This window comes from Somniosus microcephalus, chromosome 17, assembly GCF_052327205.1.
Source record: "Somniosus microcephalus isolate GS21.2 chromosome 17, FLI_Smic_1.0, whole genome shotgun sequence".
Classification (NCBI taxonomy): Eukaryota; Metazoa; Chordata; class Chondrichthyes; order Squaliformes; family Somniosidae; genus Somniosus; species Somniosus microcephalus.
The window spans coordinates 60,761,153-60,786,567 of record NC_141003.1 but is presented as its reverse complement, the minus strand read 5'-3'; the positions used below and the strand labels follow the sequence as shown (position 1 = coordinate 60,786,567).

The 25,415-nt window shown below is 44.5% G+C and overlaps 1 protein-coding gene across 9 annotated transcripts in view; it reads right to left on the bottom strand.

The window, feature by feature from the left end:
• Positions 1-25,415, bottom strand: part of dennd6b (DENN/MADD domain containing 6B) — a 157,244-nt gene that overhangs the window by 6,125 nt on the left and 125,704 nt on the right. For 7 of the 9 annotated variants that reach the window (XM_086010498.1, XM_086010496.1, XM_086010495.1 and 4 more), the window contains 5 exons: positions 16,476-16,540; positions 11,228-11,317; positions 10,695-10,748; positions 7,250-7,359; positions 4,909-5,011 (listed from right to left, as the gene is read on the bottom strand). In XM_086010498.1, the coding sequence (XP_085866624.1) occupies positions 4,909-5,011; positions 7,250-7,359; positions 10,695-10,748; positions 11,228-11,317; positions 16,476-16,540 (422 nt within the window). The remainder of the gene's footprint in view (positions 1-4,908; positions 5,012-7,249; positions 7,360-10,694; positions 10,749-11,227; positions 11,318-16,475; positions 16,541-25,415) is intronic. The other 2 variants (XM_086010499.1, XM_086010494.1) reach the window with 2 other exon arrangements.

The following is a 25,415-nucleotide window of genomic DNA, read 5'->3' as shown; positions in this document are numbered from 1 at the left end:
AGAACGGTCGTAAGCGTATTTACGTTTCGGTGAGACAAAAATTGTGCCTGCTGTATCCAAAAAACGTTCAAAATTCCGCTCATTATCTGCTCATTAGCATTGAATGACGTCGAGGTCGACCAATCATACGGTCGAGCGACCTGACGGTCGACCAATCGCTGCGTGGCGGGGGCGGGTTCCTGGCGCGTGCGGGTGGGCCCTCCTAGAGTCGAGTGACGGGACGATTGATCAATCCTACGCTTCGGTGACCTGATGATCGACCAATCGGTGCGTGTGTGGGCGGGCCTTATCGTTCTGAACCGAGGTGAGTCGCCGCCATCTTGATTCCAAACTTTTCATTTCTTTTTCCCGCTTTTTGCGTCTTTTTAAAAAAAAGTTGCTTTTAAAACACACATTGTTTTTTAAAAAAGTTAATTACTTTCTAAATCTTTTATGTAATCTCAATAATTTTCCTACCTTTCCCCGTTTTTGCAGGTAGGCCTCGAAGCCTGGGCGTCTGTTGCCAGCCATGCTGGACCCTAGGCAATAGTTTTGTGGCAAGCTCCTCCCGCCCCTCACCCTCACAGCCCCCCCCCCCCCCCGCGGGCCCGATTCCAAACCAGCAGCCAGCCATCTTGGTAAAGGCTGGCTGGGCTCACTGCAAGCTCCTCGCGCTCGCGCTGCACGCGCACCTCCACACAGAGCGCGGCCAGAAGGAAGCGAGCAGGTTAGCGGGGGGGGGGGGGGGGGGGGGGGGGTGGCGGGGCTCAGGAGGGGAGGGGGAGTGGAGAGGGTTACCCCGGCAACCGGGCTCGCCAGCCGCAATCGGCTGTCTCAAGCCGCTCAGGCCCAGGCCCGGTCCCGGAGATCGGGAGGCGGAGAGGGGAGGAGGGTTACCAAGGCAACCGGGCCCGGCCAGCCGCAATCGGCCGTCTCAAGCCGCCTCAGGCCCGGCCTTGGGAGGGCAGGGCTCAGGCTGACCGGGGCGCTGCGCTCGGCATGTCAGTGCGTGGGGCGGCACGGAGCTCGGCGGAGCCATCGCCGGGGAGGGGAGAGGGTCTGCTGGCTCCCCTCTCCCTTTCTCCCCTCCTCCTTCCCCCACCCCCTCCTCTCCTCTCTCCCTCCTCTCCCTCCTCTCCCCCCCCTCTCCCCCTCTCCCTTCCCCCCCTTTTCACCCCCTCTTCCCCCCAGTCGCGCACTCTCTTCCCCCCAGTCGCTCTCTCTCTTCCCCCCAGTCGTTCTCTCTCTTCCCCCCAGTCGCTCTTCTTCCCCCCAGTCGCTCTCTCTCTCTCTTCCAACAACAACATGCCCTCAAAAGACCCTCGGCACCGCCGGGCACTTCAGCTAGTGATATATATTAGTGACCTGGACTTGGGTATACAGGGCATAATTTCACAGTTAGCAGATGACACGAAACTCAGAAATGTAGTAAACAACAAGGAGGATAGTAACAGACTTCAGGAGGATATAGACAGACTGGTGAAATGGCAGGCACATGGCAGATGAAATTTAATGCAGAGAAATGTGAAGTGATGCATTTTGGAAGAAAGAATGAGGAGAGGATATATTATCTAAATGGTACAATTTTAAAGGGGGTGCAGGAACAGAGAGACCTGGGGGTGTACGTACACAAGTCTTTGAAGGTGGCAGGACAAGTTGAGAAGGCTGTTAAAAAGGCATACGGGATCCTTGGCTTTATAAATAGAGGCATAGAATACAAAAGCCAGGAAGTTATGCTAAACCTTTATAAATCATTGGTTATGCCCCAGCTGGAGTATTATGTTCAATTCTGGGCACCACAGTTTAGGAAGGTTGCCAAGGCCTTGGAGAGGGTGCAGAGGAGATTGGTACCAGGGATGAGGGACTTCAATTATGTGGAAAAACTAGAGAAGCTGGGGTTGTTCTCCTTAGACCATAGAAGGTTAAGGATATTCAATAGAGGTGATCAAAATTATGAAGGGTTTTGATAGAGTAGTTAGGGAAGAAATGGTTTCCACTGGCAGAAGGGTCGATAACCAGAGGACACAGATTTAAGATAATTGACAAAAGAACCAGAGGGGAGATGAGGAGAATTGTTTTACATAGCGAGTTATGATGATCTGGAATGCATTGCCTTAAAATGGTGGTGGAAGTAGATTCAATAGTAACTTTCAAAAGAGAATTGGATAAATACTTGAAGGGGAGATATTTGCAGGACTGTGGGGAAAGAGCAGGGGAGTGGGACTAAGTGGCGAGCTCGACCAAAGAGCAAGCACGATGGGCTAAATGGCCTCCTTCTGTGCTGTAAGATTCCCTGATTCTATGGCTGTTTGCATTGTTACTGGGATGGTAAATCGGGAGAACTCCACAGAAATTCTACCCACAAATTTGTTGCTGGGGTTCCATTCAATTGATGCCAGACACTGAAATATGTCTGCCTGCCCCCACTCCTTCCAGCTCCTGCTCTGGTTCTCACTCCCCGCCCTCCTACCCCCACCGCACCTGGATCAACATTTGGTCTCGACTTCCTGTGTGCAATATCACAGGTGATTGGCTAGAATATTATTGGAAATCTTCTCCAGGCCTGCACTTCCTGAATTCTCACCGTAATGCAGTGACTCTAAAAATACTAGGTGCGTCATATGGCATAACACCTGCATTCTTATAAAACAGCATATCCTCCAACTCACCATGAGCTATCTCTTGAGAGATCTGCTAATAACTTTAACAAAATGTTTCCTGGTAGTAACTGCAAATTATTTTAATAAAAACTTAGCACTAATGAGATTAATTCAGCCAAATGAAGGTTGCCCTGTAGTGTTCTGGCTTTCTTTGTTCACCCAGGTTGTGCGAATTGTTCAGTTAAAATTGACAGACAATTACTTATTAATGAGTGTCAGTTATGAAAACCAAACAAGCAACAGGTGATCTAGGCGTTTAAGTGACAAATCTTTTCATTAAGACAGTCCATAGAAGATCGTCAAACCAACTGAAATCTTTAAAGGAAAAGACAAAATGAACATGCTTGCTCCTGTAGTCAGAAAAAATTACACGTATAAACATTGGGGGGAAAAATTCAGTATCGCCCCATTTGGGGCACCATTATCGGCCGTGCGCAAAGTTTAGCGCCTGGCGCTAATTCTCGCCTCCGACAGCAAACTTGGCTTTTATCGCCCCCTGGAGGTGATTGGAGCGCTAAATCAGGCGCTTCGCACCTGTCTTAAGGTGCAAAGGCCGAGGAGCGAGGCGCTACCTCAGAGCGCTGGCGAAGCAAGGAAGGGCAAATCAAAATAAACCTGCAGTGCTGCTCAGTACTCAAAACTCCTTCACACAGTATTGAATCTCTCCAGAAGTCTCTCTCTCTCAGAATGCGTGGTGCAAAAATGTCACCGACAAAAAAAGGCAGGAAGCAGTTGCCTTTAAATAGCGCTCCCCCAGTCCCTTTGACAGCATAACGCTCCCCTCAACCTGTCGTTGCTAGCGGCCGGCGGTAAGGCAGGGGGCGCCACTCAATATCCGGTCCGGGGCGCTGCGCACTCGACTGACGTCACAATCTGCTGGCGCAGGAGATCGTGGCGGTGGTGTTTAGTGCCGCCGAAAAATGTCTAGTTAATTTCGCGAGCGGCGCAAACATCGCCGCGCCCGGGCGCTAGTTGCTTTGCGCCCCATTAGCGCCCTCTTAAGGCGCTAACGGGAGTCGCAAACAACTGAATTTTTCCCCCATTATCTACAAAATAAAGTTTCTACTGTAAATATATAAATATTATTATAACACTTAGATTGGGAGGGAGTCCTGGCTAGTGGATTAATTCCCACCTGTGAGTTGGAAGCTCTGGGATCGAGCCCCACTTCAGACAGTCTCAGTGAGCAGAGACGAGTTCTGGTCTCTGAATACTGAGTTGACATCCAGCGAGGTACTGACGTCCGATGGGATGCAGTTGCCGCTCCATCACATTTAGCCAGATCTCCTGGTAGGGAGTTGTGAGTCTAACAACCTATCCATGTAAACAGGGACTTTGTTATGAAAATAACCCAGAGGTCAATCTGCTGATTAGAAAGCAGTGGTAGAAACGGGTGGTCTCGTGCTGCTAGGCACGGAAGATAAGACTGTTAAATTATTCATTTGCTCTTTAATTGTTTAATAAATTCACACTACTTTAAATTTAAAATGAGGTGTGATGTTATGCCCTATCACCATCAAAGAACGGACAGAACAGAAATCCCATGGAGACACAGGATAAATTCCAGCACTGACAGAGTTTGCTGTTCAGGATCCTGGACTTGTTGTGGAAAGCTTACCTCGATCTCAAGGCTACGACAGGTACTTTCAAAGATATGGGGAGTTGAGACTTGCCCACAAAAGTGACCTCAGACAAGAGAGCCTAAATATATCTTCATCACCCATCTCTTGTCCTGCACTAGATTCCAGTCACTCATCACTCCCTTCCCCACTGACTAACACTTGCACCTAGTCCTCCAACATATTATATTTAAAATCCTTAGCTTCATTTTCAAATTTCCCCACAGACTAGCTCAATGCTACTTTAAGTTTCTCCAGCATGATATCCCCTGACCTGCACCCTTTGGTCCTCCAATTCTGGCCTTCTTTGCATGCACCTCCACTTGTCCCACCACTGGCACCAAAACCTTTAGTAACCTTGACCCTATTCTCTGGAAATTCCCACATCAGCCCTCTGCATCTCCATTTTCATAAAGCCTTCTCAAAACTCGTCTTTTCAACCACGTTTTTAGTCACCCCGCTGAATTTCTCCCTCCTTGAACAGTTTTTTTCTACCCCTTCTGTAAAGTGCACTGGGACATCTATGTTAAAGGTGCTATATATATGTAAGATGTTGTTGCAGTAGACATACGGTAGGGTTGGTTTGAACGGCCATCCTCATCCAAACCTATCTTGTAATCTCTAACGCTTCAACAATGGCCCATACTTACTGCCTCACACAACACCTCAAGGTGAAGAATCTCCAGCTTCCTGCACATCTCCTGGTATCTCATACGAAACCAGCCATCAAAGTTAGGAGATTTAAAAAAACGTCTGTCAATTCAAGAAAACAAATTCTGCTCAGACCAGTAGCCTAATATAACAGAACTTCAAAGGTACAAGGCACTTGAGCACAAAGGTGTAAACTCTAAAGTAGACATAAATGTCTAGTACAAAAAGAAAATACTGCAGATGCTGGAAATCGGAAATAAAAACAGAAAATGCTGGAGAAACTCTAGTGTCACTGTGTCAATGAAATGAAGAAAATCATTTTTATGTCTATAAAACATGCTTCTAAATATAGAAAATATCCAAACAAAATATTGTCACTGCAACAAGCACAGAAATAGGCACAATACTAAGAAAGTTTTGATATGCTGGAAAATACAGCGCGAATGAGAAAATGGAAGCTCCCATAACTGAGATTTTACTGCAGAGGAGGCAAGTTAGAAACGGGAGTTTTGTACAGCAGTTGCTGTAATCAACAGGGGCACTGAGATTACACATCAACTCTCAATTACCCAAAGACCAGAGGTGTTTCCCAACCTAAATAGGCCCCTGATAAGAAAGGTACCGATTTACATAATTATTAAACTGCATCTCTTGTGTTTCACTGTTGACAGCCACCTACAGGTGCTGACAGAGGGTTATTGAGGATAAACCTTGCACTGTACAAATTGTCACTCTCGGCCAGCAGTTTCATACAAGAAGGGGGCTGCTGAGTCATTGGTGGCTGCTTGGGGAGGTGTATGCCGGCCATTATAACTGTCCCCTGAACAACACCGCACTTTAAACACATCTAATCTCTGGTGTTAAATATTTGAGTCACACTTGTAAAGCTTGTTATTGGAGCCCTGTTGATGCAGAGACGTCAACCGTTAAGTATTGAAATCAATGAGATGGTCTCTCCAAACCTGCAGCGGTTGGAGGTCGAGAGCTTGCCTGAGGGACCCAGTGGTCCAGGCACCACACTTTAGGAAGAATGTCAAGGCCTTGGCGAGGGTGCAGAGGAGATGAGAGACTTCAGTTACGTGGAGTGATTAGAGAAGCTAGACCTGAGAGCAAAGAAGATTAAGGGGAAATTTGATAGAGGTGTTCAAAATTATGAAGGGTTTTGATATAGTAAATTAGGAGAAACTGTTTCCAGTGGCAGAAAGGTCGGTAACCAGAGGACACAGACTTAAGGTAATTGGCAAAAGAACCAGAGGCAACATGAGGAGAATTTTTTTTAAGCAGCATGTTAAGATCTGGAACGCACTGCTTTAAAAGGGTGGTGGAAGCAGATTCAATAATAATTCCTCAAAAGGGTATTGGGAAAATACTTTAAGGGGGAAAAATTTGCAGGACTAGGGGGAAAGAGCAGCTGAGTGGGAGTTCTTTCAAAGAGCTGGCACAGACTCAATGGCCGAATGGCCTCCTGCTTTGGTGTATTATTCTATGATTTAAAATTTGCATCCAGATATAAAGTTATTGACATAAGGTTCAAGTTCTTCATATCTGTACTTATTAGACTCCTTAAAAAAGTAATTGAAATAGCAATCATTAAGGCAGATTTTGAAAGTGGGGAGAAGCTTTTGAAGGCAGAGAAGAGGTGTAATGAGGAGGACCTTAGAAAAAAGTTCCTGAGTGTGGGGCAAGTTGGCTGCAGGTTCTGCCACACTAGTAGTGTGTTTGGGGGGGCGGCGGCAGCGTACAGTAGACCAGTGTTTGGAGAATTGGGGCATTGACATAGGGCAGGAGGGAAGTTGAAAAGGTATGGAGTGGCACAGCCATGGAAGGATTTGAAGACAAGGATGCAGATTCTGAAATCAATATGCTGATGGATAGGTTGGCAATGACAGGGGAGACAGGTGAGTTGGGCTTTGTGTGATAGATTGCCTGCTGCCGAGTTCCAGATGAGTTGGAGTTTATGTAAGGCGGCGCTCAGGATGTCATTGACAATCCGAGTCTAGAGACAAAGATGTGGATGAGGGTTTCAGCAGCAGTGGGAATGACATGGGAGCAAAGTTTTGGAGGTAGAAGTTGCCTGTCTTGGTCATGAACTGGATGTGGGATTTCCAGTTCAACTCGGGGTAGAGCAGAACACCAAGGTTGTGTACTGCTGAGTTGAGCTTGAGCGTGTGGGAAAGGGGATGGGAGTTTCTGATAGAGACCATACAAAATGGCTTTGATCTGGTCACTAATCTTCAAGCCAAAGTAATTCTCCGCCCCCCAAAATAAAAGGTTTCAATACTTAATAGCACCCTCGCTCACAGAGTCAGGTTTGCAGTTAGATTTAAAGTCATGCTCTACCTGTATAGTCCCACCCAATCTCCTTTCAGCATAGACGTCAGTTGTGGTCCAGCGTATTCCAGTGTCTTCATGAATTCCTCTTGGATAAAGGGGCGGATCTGTGGTGGATTCTGTCAGAAACAGGCAGTAGAAATAATGGAATTTGCTTTCTACTGGGAAGAGCATTGCCTTTCGTACTCAAGAACCTTCTGAACTCTTGACAAGGTCTGATTACCTGTTCCCAAAGCACCATTACTGTCAATCTGTGGGAGCAACTCAATCATTTACCATCCTAAGTTCCTCCACTACACAACTCAGAGCTTCTGACTTTCACCTCAATCTACCAACTGATGAAGAACACGGAGCACTTGCAAATCCTTACACTAGCACTTGGTGCTCCAAGCAGCTGTGGCACATTTTGTTTTTAAAATTTGTTTTTATGGGATGTGGGCATCGCTGGCAAGGCCAGCATTTATTGTCCATCCCTAATTGCCCTTGAGAAGGTGGTGGTGAGCCGCCTTCTTGAACCGCTGCAGTCCGTGTGGTGAAGGTACTCCCACAGTGCTGTTGGGTAGGGAGTTCCAGGATTTTGACCCAGCGACAATGAAGGATCGGCGATATACTTCTAAGTCAGGATCATGTGTGACTTGGAGGGAAACTTGGAGGTGGTGGTGTTCCCATGCATCTGCTGCCCTTGTCCTTCTCGGTGGAAGAGGTCGCGGGTTTGGGAGGTGCTGTCGAAGAAGCCTTGGTGAGTTGCTGCAGTGCATCTTGTAGATGGTACACACTGCAGCCACGGTACGCCGGTGGTGGAGGGAGTGAATGTTTAAGGTGGTGGATGGGGTGCCAATCAAGCGGGCTGCTTTGTCCTGTATGGTGTCGAGCTTCTTGAGTGTTGTTGGAGCTGCACTCATCCAGGCAAGTGGAGAGTATTCCATCACACTCCTGACTTGTGCCTCACTATATGCATTGGTGCACCAAGCAGCAGTGGCACATCGGTGCATGCATTGGTGGACCAAGCGGCGGTGGCACATCACTGCATGCATTGGTGCACCAACTTGCTGCATCTTTTAAAAGTACATTAGGGACAAAGTGGCTGAGCACTTGGACAAATATGAGCTGATCAGAGAGAGCCAGCATGGATTGGTGAAGGGCAAGTCATGTCTAACAAACCTAGTTGAATTTTTTGAGGAGGTAACTAACATGGTAGATAAGGAAATGTCCATGATGTTATTTATATGGATTTCCAGAAGGGATTCGATAAGGTTCCACATAAGAGACTGTTAACAAAAATGAGAGCACATGGAATTGGAGGCAACCTTTTGGCTTGGATAGGGAATTGGGTAGGATGTAGGAGACAGAGAGTAGGGATAATGAGTATGTGCTCAAATTGGCAGGATGTGACTAGCTGTGTCCCCCAGGGATCTGTCCTGGGGCCTCAGCTTTTCACCATATTTATATATAATTTAGACAAAGGAACAAAGAGCTGTATATCCAAGTTTGCAGACGAGAGCAAGTTAAGTTGTACAGCGAATAGTGTAGATGGGAGCAGAACGATGCAAATGGACATTGATCGACTAAGTGAGTGGGCAAAACTGTGGCAGATGGAGTTCAATGTGGGGATGTGTGAGATCATCCACTTTGGACCCAAGATAGATAGACCAGAGTATTTTCAAAATTTTGAGAAGCTAGGAACTGTGGAGGAGCAGAGATATTTAGTGGTCCAAATACAGAAATCACTAAAGCTAGTGGACAGGAACAAAAAATAATTAAAAGGGCTAATGGAATATTGGCCTTTATCTCAAGGGGGGCTGTTATACTACAGCTGTACAGAGCTCTGGTTAGACCCCATCTGGAGCACTGTGATCAGTTCTGGGCACCGCACCTCAGGAATGATACATTGTACTTGGAGGGATGCAGCGTAGATTCACCAGAACAATACTGGGGTTAATAGGGTTAACTTATGAGGACAGGTTGCATAGACTAGGCTTGTATTCCCTTGAACATAGAAGATTGAGGGGTGATCTAATTAAGGTGTTAAGATGATTAAAGGATTTGATCGGGTAGAGAGAGAGAAACTATTTCTTCTGGTGGGCGAGTCCAGAACAAGAGGGCATAACCTTAAAATTAGAGCCAGGCCACAGGTGTGGTGTCAGGAAGCACTTCTTCACACAAAGGACAGTGGAAATCAGGAACTCTCCAAAAAGCTGTTGAAGCTGGGGGTCAACTGAAAATGTCAAAACTGAGATTGTAGGTTTTTGTTAGGCAAGGGTTATGGTGCCAAGGCGGTTAGATGGAGTTAATATACAGATCAGATCAGAATGGTGGAACAGGCTTGAGGAGCTGAATGGGCTCCTCCTGTTCCTATGCAACAGGCTCGAGGGGCTGAATGGCCTCCTGTTTCTGTGAAACAGGCTCGAGATGCTGAATGGCCTCCTCCTGTTCCTGTGTAACAGGCTCGAGGGCTAAATGGGCTCCTCCTGTGGAACAGGTTCGAAGGGCTAAATGGCCACCTCCTGTTCCTGTGTTCTATGTCGCATTAAACCAAGCTAATTTATGGTACCACTTTACATTTTTCAGTTATTAATCAGGTGTTCTCTGTAGAGACTCACGGATAAAATCCTAACCTTCAAGATAGCATCAGCTTTAATTCGATCTTTCAACAGTCTAACTACCTCCCCATGATATTCAATAGGATTAACATCTTAGGGATCACCATTGACCAAAAACCTAACTGGACCAGCCACACAAATGCTGTGGCAGGTCAGAGACTGGGTATTCTGCGGCGAGTGACTCACCTCCTGACTCCCCAAAGTCTTTCCGCCACCTACAAGGCACAAGTCAGGAGTGTGATGGAATATTCTCCATTTACCTGGATGAGTGCAGCTCCAACAACACTCAAGCAGCTCGACACTATCCAGAACAAAGCAACCCGCTTGATCGGCACCCCATCCACCACATTAAGCATTCACTCCCTCCATCACAGGCGCACCGGGGCTGCAGTGTGTACCATCTACAAGATGCACTGCAGCAACATGCCATGGCTTCTTTGACAGCACCTCCCAAACCCAGGACCTCTACCACCTAGAAGGACAAGAGCAGCAGGCGCATGGGAACACCACCACCTCCAAGTTACACATCATCCTGACTTGGAAATATATCGCTGTTCCTTCATTGTCGCTGGGTCAAAATCCTGGAACTGCCTCCCTAACAGCACTGTGGGAAGTACCTTCACCACACGGACTGCAGCAGTTCAAGAAGGCAGCTCACCACCATCTTCTCCAGGGCAATTAAGAATGGGCAATAAATTCTGGCCTTGCCAGCAACACCCACATCCCGAGAATGAACAAATAAAGTTGGTGATCCCTTTTATTTCAGGATTTTGATACTGCTGTGGTGCAACTCAGTTTTTACAAACCAATAAATGGAATGTGAACACCAGTTTATCAGCAATACTCTGTTTTACCTTCCATGCAGTGATGGTTCTCTGTAGTGGCATCAGACTGGCAACATATCTCTCCTGAGGGGAAAAGAAAATCATTATGGAAAGTATAAACATCTGTTTCCTACATATCACTTAAAACTTCCTTCAGGAGCTCCCATTGGCTCAGCTGGTTTAAAACAGTGGCAAACCAACGCACACATCATAAAGGTCCCACGGTGGTTTGCTCTGGGCTGTCAGCAATGGTGCTCTGGGCTGGTGCCCCCCAGGGCGCGCTGGGCTGGGCTGGCACCCAGGGTGGCAGGAATCAGCATCTCCACAAGAGGAAGGAAGGCGGGAGGGGGAGGGGGAGGGGGGATGGCGTGGAAGAAGAGGTGGAAATATATAAGCCTACATGCATATTAGTAAGTCAGTTCTTTGTAAGACTATGCAAAAGAATAGAGGTGTTTAGGACCCAAGTTCACAAAATGCAGTTACTGACATTAATAAATTAATGCAGACATTTTTACAGAGTATTTTCTGTTTCTGTATATCCCAAAGAGGAACAAATTGCTCACCAGGGGAATAATGAAACTCTGGGTGAGCTCCAGTAAGTGGCGACGGACAATGACACTCTGCACTTCTGACGGACGCTTTCTCTGAATACCCTGGAATTAATTCGAGGCAGGAAAAGAACAGCAAAAAAGTAATCAGTTTCTAGCCATATTAACATTGTTAAAAGTGAAAATGTTAAGCAAAAAATTTTAAATGCCTTGCAACTGTGAAGACAGCAATTTGGAATGAAAATGTCCGATTTTCTAATGGTGAATTTCAGGGCTCCTGCCAGTGGAACCAGTTTCCCCTTATTTACTCTATCAAAACCCTTCATAATTTTGAACACCTCCATTAACTTTTCCCTTAACCTTCTCTGCTCCAAGGAGAGCAATCCCAGCTTCTTCAGTCTCTCCACATAACTGAGGTACCTCATCCCAGTACCCCATTCTAGTAAATCACCTCTGCACACTCTGAGGCCTTGACATCCTTCATAAAGTGTGTGCCCAGAATTGGACACAATACTCTAGCTGAGGACTAACAAGTGTTTTATAAAAGTTTAGCATAACTTCCTTGCTTTTGTACTCTATAGGCTGGATTTTGATACTGGAGGCGTGTAGGAGGCAGACTACAACTTTTGGGGTTGTAGTCCCGCTTCCATCGAGTTGTGGCCAACCCACACGATTTTCACTTGATTGACCTTGTTGAGCCCGCCCAGTGGGCTCAACAGGCCAATTAAGGGCCACCTGGCAACAGGTGACGTCACAGATTGACATTTCATGTCAAGAGCTTTTGACAGATGAAATATCAGCGTTTGACAGCTCTTTGAAGCTGTCAAACACTGACAATCTGTACACTAAGTTAATTATTTCCTCTCAGGATGATTTAGAGATCTCTCCAGAACAGAAAGCTGAACGCTGCAGATTTTGACAGCTTGCGGCCATTCTGCTTTCTGTGCCGGTGAGATGAGGGACTCGCGAGACCTGAAGGAAGGCTGTAAAGGTAAGAAAAGGTAAGTAAAACTTCTTTAAACACTTTACACACACCAAACACATTTACCTCTGCACTCATGCACCCATCACTCACCTGAACACCGGACATCTCGAACCCCCCAAGCCCTTCAGCCAGACGGTCCGCCTCGCTAACTTGGCGTGGTTTGGAGCCGTCGGGAATCCCACACTTCAGGAATAAGAATAGGGATTAGGCTAAAAACTGCCTGTTAACTACCTGTTAACAGGCAGTTAATTGCCACTAATCCCCTTCCCGCCTCGGGGAGGCGGCTCCCAGCACAGGTCGGGTATCCGCCTCCTTTGAAACTGGTATGGAGGCGGGATGGGTTCGTGCCCCCCGATTTCGTGATTTTAACCCCCCACACGCCTCCAATCCCACCTCCACGGCCCAATGAAAATCCTGCCCTATGCTTCTATTTCTAAAGCAAAAGATCCTGTATGTTTCCACTAGAATGTAAAGAATGATGTAGGGGTTGGTGGTAAAACAGAATCTATTCGATTAGAGTCAAGAACATACGTACAGGAGTCTATTTAACCCCTCGAGGCCGTTCCGCAATTCTATTAGATTATGGTTGATCTGTACCTCAAGTTCATTTACCCGCCTTTACTTCATATCGCTTGCTACCCGAACCTAACAAAAATCTATCAATCTCAGTCTTGAAAATTTCAATTGATCCAGCATCCAAAGGCTTTTTTTTGTGGGGGGGGGGGGGGGGGGATAAAGAGAGTTCCAGATTTCCATTACCCTTCCTGATTTCACCCCTGAATGGCCCAACTCTAATTTTAAGATTATGCCCTTGTTCTGGATTCCCTCACCAGGCTCTGTACAACTGAAGCATCACTTCCTCACTTTTGTATTCCAAACCCCTTGATAAAAAGGCCAACATTCAACTAGCCTTTTTGATTACTTTTTGTACCTGTGTATTACTCTTTAGTTATCTATGCACGTGGACACCTAAATCCCTTTGCTGCTCTAAAGTTTCTAGTCTTTCTCCGTTAAGAAAATATTTTGATCTATCTTTCTTCAATCCAAAGTGGATGAACTCCATCTGCCATAGTTTTGCCCACTCACTTAGTCTGTCTGAGTCCCTTTGTAACTTCCTGCTCCTATCTATACAACTTGCTGTACCTTGTAACTTAGTATCATCTGAAAACTTGAATATACAACTCTCTATTCCTTCCACCAAGTCATTTATTACTTTTGGTGAAAAGCGGAGGCCCCAGTACAGATCTCTGGGGAACGCCACTTGTCACATCTCCGTATTCAGAGAATGTTCCCTTTATTCTTATCCCCGCTCTCTCCCAATTACCAACCCATTTTACGAGGTTACCTCCAATTCCATGCACGTTCATTTTTGTTAATAATCTCTTGTACAGAACCTTATCAAATGCCTTCTGGAAGTCCATATAAACTATATACATCCAATAGGGAATTCAGGAGAAACTTCTTTACCCAGAGAGTGGTTAGAATGTGGAACTCGCTACCACAAGGAGTATTTGAGGGCGGATAGCATAGATGCATTCAAGGTGAAGCCAGAGAAACACATGAGGGAGAAAGGAATAGAAGGATATGTTGATGGGGTTAGAAGAAGAGGAATGGGAGGAGGCTCGTGTGGAACATAAACACCGGCATGGACAGGTTGGGCCGAATGGCTGGTTTCTGTGCTGTAAATACTTTGCAATACTTATGTCTATAAACACTCCCCTATCCAACATCCTACTAAACTGCTCCAAAACAATCAATGAGATTAGTTAAACAAGACTACCCTTCACAAATCCATGCTGACTCTTGGATTGGCTCAGACTCATTTAAATGCTCAGTCACTCTGTCTCTTGATAGATTCTAGTAACTTCCCCACAAATTAAGTTAGACTGGTGGGTTTGTGGTTATCTGGCTCTTTTCACCCTCCCTTCTTAAACAACGGAGTGACATTTACAACTTTCCAATCCAAAGGCACAAATTCTGAGTTTTGGAAAATTATGACCAACACATCTGCAACTTCACCACCTGCCTCTTTCAATATTCTGGGATGGAAACCATTACGTCCTGGAGATTTGTCTAAATTAAGTCCCATTATTTTCTCCATTACCATTTTAAACTTATATTTAATCCACTAAGTCCCTCCCCTTGACTTATTTCTAGGTTCTGGTTTACCACTGCCTCTTCTCTGTGAAAACAGATACTAAGTACTCATTTAATTCCTTCTTATCTATTAAAGTCTTGCCTGCATCTGTCTTTAATGGATCCACATTCTCCTTTCTCACTCTTTCTCTTAATATAGTGAATGGTTGCTCTATTTGGATTTTTTTTTAATGGAGAGTGGCACATAGCAGAAACAAAATGCAAAAAATATATAGACAAATTAGAAAAAAATCCATAAATAAGACTCATAATAAAAGGTGACTTTAGTTATCCAAAAATAAGCTAGGGTAACGGTAATCTAAGCAGCAAAGATGAGGAGGGGCTTCTATACAATGTCGAGGACTACTTTCTACATCAGTATGTTTTCAGTCCAAGAAAGGTGGTGGTGCTGGATGGAGTGTTAGGAAATGAAGTGGCACAATTAAGTAATGTAAGGTTAGGAATATATCTAGAGAACTTTTGAGATAATGGAGTTCCCATGATATTGTTGCGTTAGTCTTTCTAAGTGGTAGAGCACGCAGGAGGGGGAGGTGCTGTTTAAATAATCTTGCTTAGATTGTACATACAGCACCAGTGGCGGAGGTGGTGGATATTCAGTCTAGTGGCAGGAGCACCAATCAAGCAACTGATCTCTCCTGGATGGTGTTGAGCTTGTTGAGTGTTGATGCTGCAGCATCCATCCAGGTGAGTGGTGAGTATTCAATCACACTCCTGACCTGAGGATGCTGGAGAAGCTTTGCGAGGTCAGGAGGTGAGCCACTTGCCGTAGAGTACCTAGGCTTCGCCCTGAACTTGTAGTCATGGTGTAGATATGGCTGACCTAGTTCAGCGTCTGGTCAATGGTGATCCCCAAATTTTGATGGAGAGAGAATCGGTGATGGTGGTGCCATTGAAGGTCAAGTAGCAGTAGCTGGGCTTTCCCATGTTCAAAGTAGTTATTTCCTGGCACTTAGGCAGTGCAAATGTTATCTGCCATTTATCAGCCCAAGCATGGATGTTATCCAGGTCCTGGGCTGCTTCACCATTGGCAGATTGTGAATGGAGCTGAACGCTATGGAATGGTCAGAGACCAGCTCCTCTCCTAACCTTATAAGGGAGGGAAGGTCATTAAAAAGCAGCTGGAGATGATTGAATCCAGGATGCTTCCTTGAAGGACTCCATAGTGATGCTCTCATGCTGTGAACAACCACACCAACTTCCTATTCTTCTGGTATGAGTCGAGCCACTGAAGGGTTTTCCATTTGACCCCCCACCCCCCTTTTGACTTCAGTTTTGCTAGGGCTCCCTGGTGCTATACCTGGATGAATGCTGCCTTGATGTCAAGGGCAGCTACTCACCCCACTCCTCTGGCATTTAGCTCTTGCGTTCATGTTGGCAGATAAAACAGTGGATAAAAATGGGAAACTTTCAAACAGGAGATGATTGAGGTACAAACAATACATTTTTGCATAAGTAGTAAATGAGGTGCAGCAAAAGCTAGACTTCCTTAGATGAATGGAGCAAATAAAATGAAGTTGAGGCTTAAAAAGCCATAAGACAATTCTAGAGTTAATAATGGAACAGAATATAGAAAATAAAGAGGCAAAGCAAAGAATCAGATTAAAAAGGCTAAGAAAGGGTATGACAGGGATTTCCTAGACACATAAAACAAAAAGAATAGTTAAAAATACAGTAGGACCTATGAGATGGAAAATGAAATCTTCATGTGGGTGTGAAGAAATGGCAGATATACTAAATAAAAACTTTGCCCTGGTTTTCACAGAATGTCTTAAACAATGATGGAAACAGAATCCACAATAGCTTTTAAAAGAGAATTACACGAATATCTGAAAAAGCACAATTTAAAATGGTATGGGGGGGGGGGGGGAAAGGGCAGGGGAATGGTAGACAACTCTTTCAAAGAATTGGCATTGGTATGATGGGCAGAATAGCCACCTTTTGTGCTGTAAATTATGATTCTATGGCACAGTAATGGGAGCACAATTGGCCTCAGCACCCTCTAGGCTAGGGAGGAAAGGGAAATAAAAGAGTCAATGGTTCTCGTATCTTCTCAAAGGAATCCATGATACAAGCCAAGATCATTGACCTGCCGTCTCACACGTTAAAACAATTATGATTTACCTTTAAAAGTCGTTTAATAAGTGCCTTGTCCTTGTGCAGAAAGGTTTTGTAAGACGTGTAGATACCTAGAAAGAGAAAATCAGTTTTAAATGGCTTATTTATTTTCTTTGAGAGGAAAATACATCTAACATAACTAAAAAAAATCTGTGCTCACTTTGTGTTTGCAGAATCTGACTTCCTGTTGTTGTGTTTTGTAACTCTTTTCATGTCAACTTTTTTCCCCATTGTACATTCCAATGTCCACCTTTGTAATGGGTTTTGTCTACATGAAGTCTTCACTGTGATTGTTCAATCTGGCCACCAGGTTACCACAAGTCACTTAAAATCTCTAAATTTTCACCTACCATTTTTCTCAGTAACTGAAATCTCTAATGTCCTAAGTAAAAGTTTAAATAAAACAAAATAAAGTTCTTATCTCAGAATAATGTGATTACATTTATCTATTGTACTGTCATTTGTGTCTTTTAATGGCTTCAATAAAGTTTTTACTCGAAGGTCTCAGCCTCGCCAAAAAGCCTGGGCTGCGACAGGTTATTTTTTTTACCTCGCAACAATTAAGAGAGAGCTTTCAATCACATCTGTGCATTCTGAGCAAACAAATTATTTACAGAGAATGGATCTTTTTGAAATTCAATGGAATATCTTGCAGAATGGATGTGTAATTGGCAAATAAACTTCAAACTTGCAGAATGGGCATGTAATTGGCAAATTAACTTCAGTATAGATAAGTGCGAGGTAATACATTTTGGTCGGAAGAATGAGGAGGCCACGTGCTCCTTGGAAATAAGTGTCTAAATGGGATAGAGGAACAGAGGAATCTGGGGGTATAGATACACTGATCACTAAAAGTAACAATGCAGCTTAATAGGGCCATAAAAAAAGCAAACAAAACACTGGGGTTCATTTCTAGAGTGATAGAATTGAAAACCAGAGAAGTTATGATAAACTTGGACAGCACCTTGGTTAGACTACATACTGTGAACAGTTCTGGTCTCCGTATTATAAAAATAGAGGCACTGGAGAAGGTGCAAAAAAGATTTATTGGAATGATTCCAAAACGGAGAGGTTATACCCATCAGGAAAGATTGAACAGGCTGGGACATTTTCCTCTAGAAAAAAGACTGAGGGGTAACCTGATAAAGGGCTTCAAGATTATGAAAGGGTTTGATAGGGTAGACGTAGAGAGGATGTTTCCACTTGAAGGCGAGACCAAAACTAGGGCCAATAAATATAAGATAGTCACTAATAAATCCAATAGGAAATTCAGAAGCACAGTGGCATAGTGGTTAGCACTGTTGCCTCACAGCGCCAGGGACCCGGGTTCAAATCCGGCCTCGGGTGACTGTCTGTGTGGAGTTTGCACATTCTCCCCGTGTTTACGTGGGTTTCCTCCGGGTGCTCCGGTTTCCTCCCACAGTCCAAAGATGTGCGGGTTAGGTTGATTGGCCATGATAAAAATTGGCCCTTAGTGTTAGGGGGGGATTAAATACGTGGGGTTACGGGGTTATGGGGATAGGGCTTGGGTGGGATGGCTGTCGGTGTAGGGACCGGGTGCTAGGGTTTGGATGATCAGCCATGATCTCGTTGAATGGCGGAGCAGGCTCGAAGGGCCGAATGGCCTACTCCTGCTCCTATCTTCTATGTTTCTATGTTTCTTTACCCAGAGAGTGGTTAGAATGTGGAACTCGCTACCACAGGGAGTAGTTGAGGCGAATAGCATAGATGCATTCAAGGGGAAGCTAGATAAGCACATGAGGGAGAAAGGAATAGAAGGATATGTTGATGGGGTTAGATGGAAGAGGGGTGGGAGGAGGCTCGTGTGGAACATAAACACCAGCATGGCCCTGTTGGGCCGAATGGACTGTTTCTGTGCTGTAAATACTTTGTCATCTTTCCTGAACCATTATTGAGCTTAAACAATTTTATTGATATAAACTTGAAAATTGCAGTCTATGCGAGTTGATAAACTCCCAAATAGTGCACTCCTAGCACACACAGAGTGCATATTAGCAAATTGTACACCCCCAGTCCATGGTTTTTTGATACGATGATATTAACAAGCAGAAAATTTATGCTTAAATGCTTTAAAACAAGAACATAAAGGGACAAGCTGACTATGGATAAAGTGGTAGTACCTGATGCTGGAATACATGGGGTGTGGAGCTTGATGGTTTGAAAGGGACCAACAGCAGTTTGGGTCAAATTCTCCCGGATCCCGCTCCTAATGTTATTAAACCCTGCTCCCCCAAGACTCCAAAAAACCCTCTAGTCCTACTAAATCTCAGGTTCTCCTCATACTGAAGGGATAATTACTAGTCCTAGCCCCTTTAGGGCTACCCGGATCAGGCGTATTCCCCAGACGTTCACTTTCAACTAAAGTTAGAGGTAGCCAAATCCTAAAGACGCTTAATTGGGTCTAAAGGTCCAGACTATCTCTCCCTAAAGGAAAGGAACAACCTGAAGATGTTACCGTCCCCCAGATAGCACTTTTAATAAGTTTAGTTAGACTGTAACGTTCTGGATATTATGAGGGTCCGGAAAACTCGCCCAGAATTCTGCAACACCTCACCAAAGAGCGTACAGAGATTGCGTTTGCGAGTTTGATACAGAAGTATTGTGAAACAATTCTAAAAATATATAGATTTATTAAAGAACCGACATGTAATTACAGTAGGTGATTCAATCGCAACATTAACAGTTCCAAATACAAAAATCTTACAATTCTATTATCAGAGATCCTTATTCTCAAATCTTAACTTCGCTACATTTTTACAGTTTTTAAAGTTTTATTCCAGGATATCCACCAAAATCAAATAGAATACCTTGATCCCCGAGATACAAAGAGTTGAAGACTTACAGAGCTTGCCTCTGAAGCCGAGAATTGCTTTGCCCCTTTAAGCAAATCTATCATCCCATTTGAAAGTTCAATTTTTATACCCTTTCTCAGTGATATTTCCTTTGAAGTTTTCTGCTGATATAAGCTAATTATCTCTAGTCATTTTTCTGCTGACCCCTGCTATTTTTACAGTTAGATCAGTTTGTAGCATTAAGAATTATGTCTATACCCTTAGGTGTTCGAAGCTCATCATAAATGGTGCATCTATGGTACAAATTAAAAACACCTCAACCAGGTGCACCATTTTCTTCTTAGTTACCTCAGCTGGTTGTAACAGAGACTTATGTCTCGTGTTTCATTTGATGTCATTTTTACGAAGGCATATGTTTCTTAATCTTATGTGATTCTTTCCGAAGTGTTGGTTTAAGACACCTTAATAGGGTATACCATTGTGTTCTTTCCAAAGCTTCAGACCATCAGGAACCTCCAACCTCCTGTTTCAATAAGGCTATTGATTCAGTGTCAACAACTTATCTTATCTCAATAGCCTGTATGCTGTTTACAGCTTCTCCGTTGTTGAACCTTCCAGATTTCCAGACCTAGTATGTCATGTTTTAATAAAGTCAGAATTCTTTTACAGAATGGTGTATTTTTCTGAATAGGTATATTGCTTACTTCTTCACAATACTTCCACACTCCTTCCAACTTCTAGACACCATATCCCTCTATCAGTGCTCACAAACCTCTAGACCACATTCCCAATGCTTCCTTATCACATAACTGTCCCACTGTTCCCAGACCTTGCGAACTCCCTCCCCAATTCCCCAGGATCTCTGTCAGCTATCTCAAATCCCAGGAGCTGTTCCTATATTCCCAGAACTTCCCTCTTAAATGTTCTCAGAATCCTGGGACTCCACTCCTGGGGCACCCTCAGAGCACACCTCAGTACTGCCACATTCCCTGATATCAGTATCCCTGGTAATATTTTTTTGCATAAGACCACTGTTATTATAAAATGTCTTGCTCAGTGCAGCAACACTATTTATGGTAAACCGGTTAGGTCTCAGCTGGAGTAGTGTGTCCAATTCTGGGCACCAGACTTTAGAAAGGATGTCAAGGTGTTGGAGAGGGTGCGGAGGAGATTTACTAAAATGGTACCAGGGATGAGTGACTTCAGTTATGTGGAGAAACTGGAGTTGTTCTCCTTAGAGCAAAGAAGGTTAAGGGGAAATTTAATATAGGTTTTCAAAATTATGACGGGTTTTGATAAAGTAAATAAGGAGAAACTGTTTCCACTGGCAGGAGGGTCAGTAACCAGAGGACACAGATTTAATGTAATTGGCAAAAGAACCAAGGAGGAGGAGAAATTTCTTTATGCAGTGAGTTATGATGATCTGGAATGCACTGCCTGAAAAGGTGGTGAAAGCAGATTCAATAATAACTTTCAAAGGGAATTGGATATATACTTGAAAAGGAAAAATTTTGGGAAAAAGCAGACCAGTGGGACTAATTGGATAGCTCTTTCAAAGAGCCGGCACAGGCACGATGGGCTGAATGGTATCCTTCTGTCCTGTATGAAGCTATGAACACCATGGGATTCCTGCTAGTAATATATTAAAAACCTTATGCCGATGTGCATTTTTATCCATGAAACATTACTTTTTGTTGTCATAGTTTTGTCATACTTTTTATGTCAACTTTCTCTAAAGAACATTAAATCAACGTATTTTATAAAAATAAGGACAGAACATATGACTTTATTACATCTGTGCACCCTGCTCCAATTAACCCCTGACACTCTAACCATATTTCGTTTGAAGACTACACCTGATAGCGACTCGATGTGCCATTAGTTTGACTAATGTATTATAAATCTTACATCTACACGCACTTCTTGTCTATAGGTTTATCACACTTGTGTCATTAATTCCCATATCCTTGTGTGAATGGATACTGTCTATGTAAACTTGTCACACTGTAATTAAAGCCTCCCCTCAGTGGTGGTGCTGTAGAGCTCAGTTTAGCATCTCCCAGCTCCTCAGCACATACTGCAGAGGAAGTCAAATGTTCCAAACAGCTCTACTTCCCAAAATGCTATAAATTTTCCTTTATAACTATAAATAATATTAAATCATAAAAATACTTTATACAAATTTGGCCAGAATACTTGGCTTGAAAATAGGGACTGAATTAGATCTATGTACCCTGGTCCAGTTATTGCCCCGCTCGGGAAACCTGCTTCATCTGAAGACTACACTGGATCTCATTCCCTGTGCAAACCACAGGAGACTGACAAGTACATTTTGTAAAGTCACTGTGTAGTTTTGTCACAATGTATGTACTGTTTATACATTGATATGTTTACGGTTATTGATATTGTATGCACCCCATTGGGAACTACACACTGTTTGTAGGTTGGGATTTGTTGAGTCCCTGTGGTTTGGCTCAGTGAGGGTGATATGAAAGGTCCTGCCTACCTTTTTAAAAAATTCGTTCATGGATGTGGGTGTCGCTGGCAAGGCCAGCATTTATTGCCCATCCCTAGTTGCCCTTGAGAAGGTGGTGGTGATCTGCCTTCTTGAACCGTTGCAGTCCGTGTGGTGAAGGTACTCCCACAGTGCTGTTAGGAAGGGAGTTCCAGGATTTTGACCCAGCGACAATGAAGGAATGGCGATATACTTCCAAGTCAGGGTGGTGTGTGACTTGGAGGTGGTGGCGTTCCCATGCACTTGCTGCGCTTGTCCTTCTAGGTGGTAGAGGTCACAGGTTTTGGAGGTGCCACCAAAGAAGCCTTGGCGAGTTGCTGCAGTGCATCTTGTAGATGGTACACACTGTAGCCACGGTACGCCGGTGGTAGAGGGAGTGAATGTTTAAGGTGGTGGTTAGACGCTCGCTTGTTGGAGATAGTCATTGCCTGGCACTTGTATGGCACAAATGTTACCTGCCACTTATCAGCCCAAGCTGGAATGTCGTCCAGGTCTTGCTGCATGCGGGCATGGACTGCTTCATTATCTGAGGAGTTGCGAATGGCACTGAATACTGTGCACTCATCAGCAAACATCCCCACTTCTGAACTTATGATGGAGGGAAGGTCATTGATGAAACAGCTGAAGACGGTTGGGCCTAGAACCTCCTGCAGCGATGTATTGGGGCTGTGATGACTGACCTCCAACCACCTCAACCATCTTCCTTTGTGCTAGGTATGACTCCAGCCAGTGGAGAGTATCGCACCTCCCCCCCCTCCAAATTCCCACTGACTTCAGTTTTACTAGGACTCCTTCATGCCACACTTGGTCAAATGCTGTCTTGATGTCAAGGACAGTCACTCTCACCTCACCTCTGGAATTCAGCTCTTTTGTCCATGTTTGGACCAAGGCTGTAATGAGGTCTGGAGCAGAGTGGTCCTGGCAGGACCCAAACTGGGCATCAGTGAGCAGGTTATTGGTGAGTAAGTGTTGCTTGATAGCACTGTCGACGACACCTTCCATCACTTTGCTGATGACTGAGAGTAGACTGATGGGGCGGCAATTGGCCGGATTGGATTTGTCCTGCTTTTTGTGGACAGGACATACTTGGGCAGTTTTCCACATTGTTAAAGGCAAATCGTGTTTAAACAACTTGATCATGTTTTTTGATGAGGTAGCATGAGGTTGATGAGGGTATGCGGTTGACGTAGTGTACATGGATTTCCAAAAGGCGTTCGATAAGGTGCCACATAATAGGCTCGCCAGCAAAGTTGAAGCCCATGGAATAAAAGGGACAGTGGCAGCCTGGATACGAAATTGGCCAAGTGACAGGAAACAGAGAGTAGTGGTGAACGGTTGTTTTTTTGGACTGGAGGAAGGTATACAGTGGTGTTCCCCAGGGGTTGGTTCTAGGACCACTGTTTTTCTTGATATACATTAATGACTTGGATGTGGGTGTACAGGGCACAATTTCAAAATTTGCAGATGATACAAAACTTGGAAGTATGGTGAACAGTGAGGAGGAGAGTGATAGACTTCAAGAAGACATAGACAGGCTGGTGAAATGGGCAGACATGTGGCAGATGAAATTTAACGCAGAAAAGTGTGAAGTGATGCATTTTGGTAGAAAGAATGAGGAGAGGACATATAAACTAAATGGTACAATCCTAAAGGGGGTGCACGAACAGAGACACCTGGGGGTACGTGTGCATAAATCGTTGAAGGTGGCAGGACAGGTTGAGAAAGCAGTTAAAAAGGCTTACAGGATCCTGGACTTCATAAATAGAGGTTTAGAGTATAAAAGTGTGCAAATTATGATGAATGTTCGGCCCCAACTGGAGTACTGCGTCCAATTCTGGGCACCACACTTTAGGAAGGGTGTGAAGGCCTTAGAGAGGGTGCAGAAAAGATTTGAGAGAATGATTCCAGGAATGAGGGACTTCAGTTACGTTAATAGACTGGAGAAGCTGGGGTTGTTCTCCTTGGAGCAGAGAAGATTGAGAGGAGATTTGATAGAGGTGTTCAAAATCATGAGGGGTCTAGACAGAGTAGATAGAGAGAAACTGTTCCCATTGGCAGAAGGGTCGAGAACCAAAGGACACAGATTTAAGGTGATTGGCAAAAGAACGAAAGGCGATGCAAGAAAAAACTTGTTTACGCAGCGAGTGGTTAAGATCTGGAATGCACAGCCTGAAAGGATGGTGGAGGCAGACTCAATTTTATCTTTCAAAACGGATTTGGATAAGTATCTGAAGGAAAAAAAATTGCAGGGCTACGGGGAAAGGGCAGAGAGCGGAATGAGCTGAGAGTCAGCATGGGCTCGACTGGCCTTCTTCCGTGCTGTAACCATTCTATGATTCTATGGTCGGATAGATACCAGTGTTATACCTTTGAGAGGTACTGGGAGGGGTCTCAGTGTGACCTTTCAGGTGATTTGGGGGTGCATGTTGGGTGCTTGAGTTGTGTAATTTGCCAGAAAAAGGCTCCAGCAATCCTGATAGCCCTTGAGTTTCAGGCACAGTCTATACAACAACTTTCATTTATATAGCACCTTTAATATAGTAAAACATGCCAAGGCATTTCACAGGAGCATTATTAAACAGAAAACTGACACCGAGCCACATAAGGAGATACTGGGCCAAGTAACCAAAAGCTTGGTGAAAGAGGTAGGTGTTAAGGAGCATCTTAAAGGAGGAGTGAGGTAGAGAGACGGAGAGGCTTCAGGAGGGAATTCCAGAGGTTAGGGCCGAGGCAGCTGAAGGCATGGCCGCCAACAGCGGTGCGATTAAAATCAGGGATGTGCAAGAGGCCAGAATCAGAGGAGCGCAGAGATCTCGAAGCCTTGTAGGGCTGGGGGAGGTTAAAGATAGGGAGGCCATAGAGGGATTTGAAAACAAGGATGAAGATTTTTAAATTGAGGCGTGTCAGACCGGGAGCCAGTGTAGGTCAGCAAGCACAGGGGTGATGGGTGAATGAGATTTGAAGCAAGTTAAGATACAGGTAGCAGAGTTTTGGATGAGCACAAGTTTATGTAGGGTGGAAGATGGGAGGCCACCAGGAGAGCATTGGAATAGTCAAGTCTAGAGGTAACCAAAGGCATGGATGAGGGTTTCAGCAGCAGATGAGCTGAGGCCGGGGCAGAGTCGAGTGATGTAACGGAGGTGGAAGTAAGCAGTCTTGGTTAAGAACATAAGAAATAGGAGCAGGAATAGGCCACTTGGCCCCGCCATTCAATAAGATCATAGCTGCTCTTAAGGTCAAGGGGTTAAGGTGTGGTACCCTTTGAATAGTACTTCTTAGAAGGTTTATTAGAGTATGGATCGCAGTGTTCTTACATTTGCCCTGAGAGTGTTGAATTGACAGACAGGTGTTCAGTACTGAACGTGTGACAATGACAATAATTTTGAGGTCACCTGCTCGCAATGTGATGGCACCATGGAGCAAGTGCTTGCAAAGGAGATTAAGTGAAGTATCAAATGGGATTGCATAGTCAGGCAAACAGGCATGTAGTTTGAAGCCAAAACCAATGGTACCAAATGGTCCATTACCTCTCAGTTGACAGGGTATGGTGCATAAAAGAACAAGTGCACATGATTTTGGAGAAGGAGCAGGAACAACCACAAGTTGTGGTCCATGTTG